At 47.1% G+C, this 4,089-nt stretch overlaps 1 protein-coding gene across 1 annotated transcript; it reads left to right on the forward strand.

Moving 5' to 3' along the window:
- The first annotated feature begins 1,311 nt into the window (after window positions 1-1,311).
- On the forward strand, window positions 1,312-3,867 carry LOC127297457 (DNA-directed RNA polymerases II, IV and V subunit 9B-like). Its single transcript, XM_051327761.2, has 4 exons — window positions 1,312-1,442; window positions 1,581-1,656; window positions 2,145-2,303; window positions 3,540-3,867. Exons 1-4 carry the CDS (start codon window positions 1,414-1,416, stop codon window positions 3,618-3,620), a joined length of 345 nt encoding a protein of 114 aa, XP_051183721.1. The 5' UTR covers window positions 1,312-1,413; the 3' UTR covers window positions 3,621-3,867.
- Window positions 3,868-4,089: the final 222 nt, after the last annotated feature.

Raw genomic sequence — 4,089 nt, forward strand, 5'->3', positions numbered from 1 at the left:
CCTGGTCGAAAAGATACAAAAATAACCGACCCAGAATAGATCTGGTCGAGACAGACTCGGACGAATCCGGTCTAGAATCCGGTCAACCGGACCAGGGACCGGTTCGACCGGTCTGGCGTCCGGTCAACCGGGTGGCAACCGGAAACTTCGCAACTTTCCGGTTTTAGCCCGGTACGATGCATCCCATCCGGTTGGCGCTCGGTCAACCGGGACCGGATCGTCGGCGGTCACGGAGGCCGGTCTAACCGGGTGCTGGACCGGCCTGGACGTCTTCTTCTCCTCTCGCGCATGCCTCCCCTCCTCCCTCGCGCGTCCATGAGATATCTTCATGTCCAGCTTCACGTCCATCTTGACGTCCGTCTTCATGTCCAGCTGCTCCTCTCCTCCTCGTGCGATGCTCGTCTCCTCTTGATACCTGATGATACATAAGTAATAGGACTTAGGCAGTATAAAGTTCTCATCAATCAAAGTACCGTTTAGAAACAAGTTCACCTGTTGTTTAAGTAGCTTCGCACGAGCCCTTGTAATTGGTCCAATCCGAACTTCATTGGACTTGAGCTTCACAGCAGATTCATCTTCATTTATCAGTGACAGAGGTAATGGTGTAGTAGGGATGTCCTCATCAGGTTATTTGACATCACGCATCCTACACCATTTTTGTGTCGCCGGCATCGTGAAGGGCCCAACGCGCGTTGGACCTTGAATGGGGCCATGAATTCTGCCATGTCAAGCTCACGGGGACTTTTGCCCACTCCTCTTCAGCCTTCCTGCGTTGTGTTGCCTCCTCCATGGGGGGCGTTTTAGCGGGCTTTCTCTGCCCGCAACGCCACCTCCATGTCGGTGTCATAGCGTATCATGTCACAACCCTCACCCCCTCGTCGCCGCCTTCTCCTCAGGTTATCCTGGTCAGACTCCGCATGCCTCCCAACGCGTCGTGCGCCGCGCAATGGGCCATCGCCAGGGAACCTTGGATGGCGTTGCGTTTGACCATCCTATGTCCACCACGGTCTGGCACTGAACAACTATGAGCTGGCGAGCGGCCTCGTCACGATGGGCAGTCTCGAACGATGCGAGCATAGATCGCTGATGGACACGAGGACACACGACCATTCAACCAGCTTTTTAAAAAAATGGAAAATCATTATTTATTTTTTGCAAATTAGTAAAATCATTAGTTAAGTATGTTAGCTTTTACATGATTATGTTTGTTGTTTTTTTACATAAGATATGGAAATCGATGAATACTCAAAAAGGAGTGAAGGGCGAAATTGCAACAAAACAGAACAGAAAGGACCTGAGAAGAGCGACACCCGCTCCGTTCCGTTCCGTTCCGTCCGTATATAAACCCATCCCCAGAACTCCACCACTACAACCAAACGCGAATCGAAAAAGACGCCGCCGCCGGCCGCCGCCATGAGCACCATGAAGTTCTGCCGCGAGTGGTACGCGCGCGCTCCGCCTCCCCCTTCCTTCCCCACCGACCGCTTCTTCTCCACCGCGCTCCCCTCTTGCTGTATTAATGGTGTCCGGTTCTGATTGATTTAACTGAAACTACTACGTACTAAATCGATGAATGGCAGCAATAACATCCTGTACCCCAAGGACGACAAGGACCGGCGCGTGCTCCTCTTCGCCTGCCGCAACTGCGAGCACCAGGTAACCCACGCCAAGCTCTCCGTTCAATCGCCCCCAAATCCTAGGGTTTTCGGTGTCCGGTCGTCATGGCTTCTGTGATTACTCTGAACCCAAAATTGCGCCCCAGTCACACGCACGCAGTTATCGTGTTTCCTTCATGCCTGCTGCGCGATCACTGTTATTTGACTTCGGTCTAATTATCTTGTGAGCCGATTGGAGCTCAGTCACGCACACCCTTGTCATGTTTCCCACAAGGCAACGCTATGTGATTCAAAATAAAAGAGAATGCCACATTTGTCTCTTTAACTATTATTTTTTTGGGACAATAATGATAACGCATGTTTATTTCACCTCTAACTGCGAAATATCATTCCATAGACACAACCTTGTCTACCTTCATTGATGGCTGTTCCTGCTCTGAAAAGAAGTTATCCTCTAAATGGTGAAAACTTGGAAACAAAAAAAAAAAAGACAAGGAAAGCTCACCAATTCTCGCTTGCTTGGTTCAGGAGATCGCCGACAACAACTGCGTCTACCGCAACGAGGTACAGCACGCCGCCGCGGAGCGTACACAGGTCCTGCAAGATGTGGCTTCTGACCCCACTCTGCAACGGACCAGGGAAGTCCGCTGCGCTTCCTGCGGTCACGGCGAGGCTGTTTTCTTCCAGGTTCATTCCTGTGACCTATTTTATCTGTTTAAGTGGCTTGAAATATCATGGTTCCAGACATGGAAATGCACATTGTGAAATTCTGTTTTCCTGTTAATGTTGCTCTTGTCTTGCCTTGCTGCATTCAAAACTGTATATCTGTGCCGTCACCTGTATGTCCTTGTGCAACCTGTGTATCATTCCCTTGTTTGGCTTGAAATATGGTGACATAGCAGTGCGCATTGAAACCCCACACCTTGTTACCAACTTTAGTCGGAAAGGCCTCATGTTGTGGCTTGCATCCGTAGTTCTATATGATAACCTATACTCTGCAGTCCAAACTGCATATCTCCGGTTTGTGCTTTAAGTTGATATGTTTATGCAACAATACCATACTAATATGTTGATCATGGGAACATATTAGTCTTTCTGTACTCTATAGAATGGATATCAATTAATATTTCTGGCATTACCGAGTTACCCTGGGTTATTTCCCTGTTTCTATAGTTGATCAGCATCTACCTGTGAAACTTGAATGCTTTGAGTTGAGTTACATGGCGTCCTTCACAATTTGATCGAAGACGTCCGACGATGGATCTTAACCTCTTGCCATCTTCACAATGTGCAGGCTACAACTCCTGTCCTTTTATAACATGATTCATGACATACAGTGTACTTTGTGAAATTCTTGCCTTCTTAATGTTGCTGTTGTCTTGCTTGTCTACATTCAAAACAGTATAACTCTCTGATTTTGTGCCTTCATCTGTATGTCCTTGTGCCAACCTATTTAATTTATATATTCCCTTGTTTGGCTTGAAATATTGTGACATCGCAGTGCACATTGCAAAGTCACACCTGTTAATGTTGTTGTGCTACCGTTCTGATCTAATGTTGAGGCTTGCTTCTAGAATTCTATATATCCCTAGTGTTGACCCCAGGTCTGCATTCCAAACCCCATATCTCTCTGGTTTGTGGCTTCGTATGTTTAAAAAAAAATTATGCAACAGAGGATACCCTTTATGCAAATTGCTAACTGATTAACCATGGGAATGTAGCGTTCTTTATGTCCTGTTTAGAACGAAGGCGTCTTGATTATTCTTGCATAACTAACTTGGTTGGGGATAATTTTCCTGTGTTTATTGTACATCAATATTCAGCTGTGAAACTTGAATGAGTTGCACAGCGTCCTTTTATACAATTCCATCGAAGCCGTCTGACGAAATCTCTTTTACACCTTGCTATCTTTACAATGTGCAGGCTACAGCAAGGGGGGAGGAGGGGATGACTATTTTCTATGTGTGCTGCAATCCCTCCTGCGGTAACCGGTGGAGAGAGTGAATGGTCCGCATCTCCTGCAGAGGCCACCGACCCATGCCCTTAAGGCCTTAACCGATCATGCTCTGGAATTTAGCTTCTGATAGCCGTCTTTGTTAGATCACAGGACCTGAACTTGTCGCATATTAACACATGCTCTGGAATTTGGTTCCAGTTCCTGCTCAAAACCTTGTGTGTGTGTGTAGAAATCTTATTTGCCCTGGTTACATTTGTTGGATTGCTTCGAGTCTATCCACTGTAAATTCCTCTACGTGTGATGTCAGGGTTGTGAGCTCTGAGGCCATGAGGTAGCTGTAGTGTGATGCCATCTGAACTGGAGTTGATACTCAGAAAGGGGAAACAAAAGAAGCAAGTTGGAAGTATTATATGGTCGTGGTAAGACATCAATATATGCCAGGGGACATGAACTTCACAGAAGACTGAACAACCAGGATCTGAAGAGCTGCAAGCAAGAGGTGGAGTCCCTCCATAT

This window comes from Lolium perenne, chromosome 4 (assembly GCF_019359855.2).
Source record: "Lolium perenne isolate Kyuss_39 chromosome 4, Kyuss_2.0, whole genome shotgun sequence".
Lineage (NCBI taxonomy): Eukaryota > Viridiplantae > Streptophyta > Magnoliopsida > Poales > Poaceae > Lolium > Lolium perenne.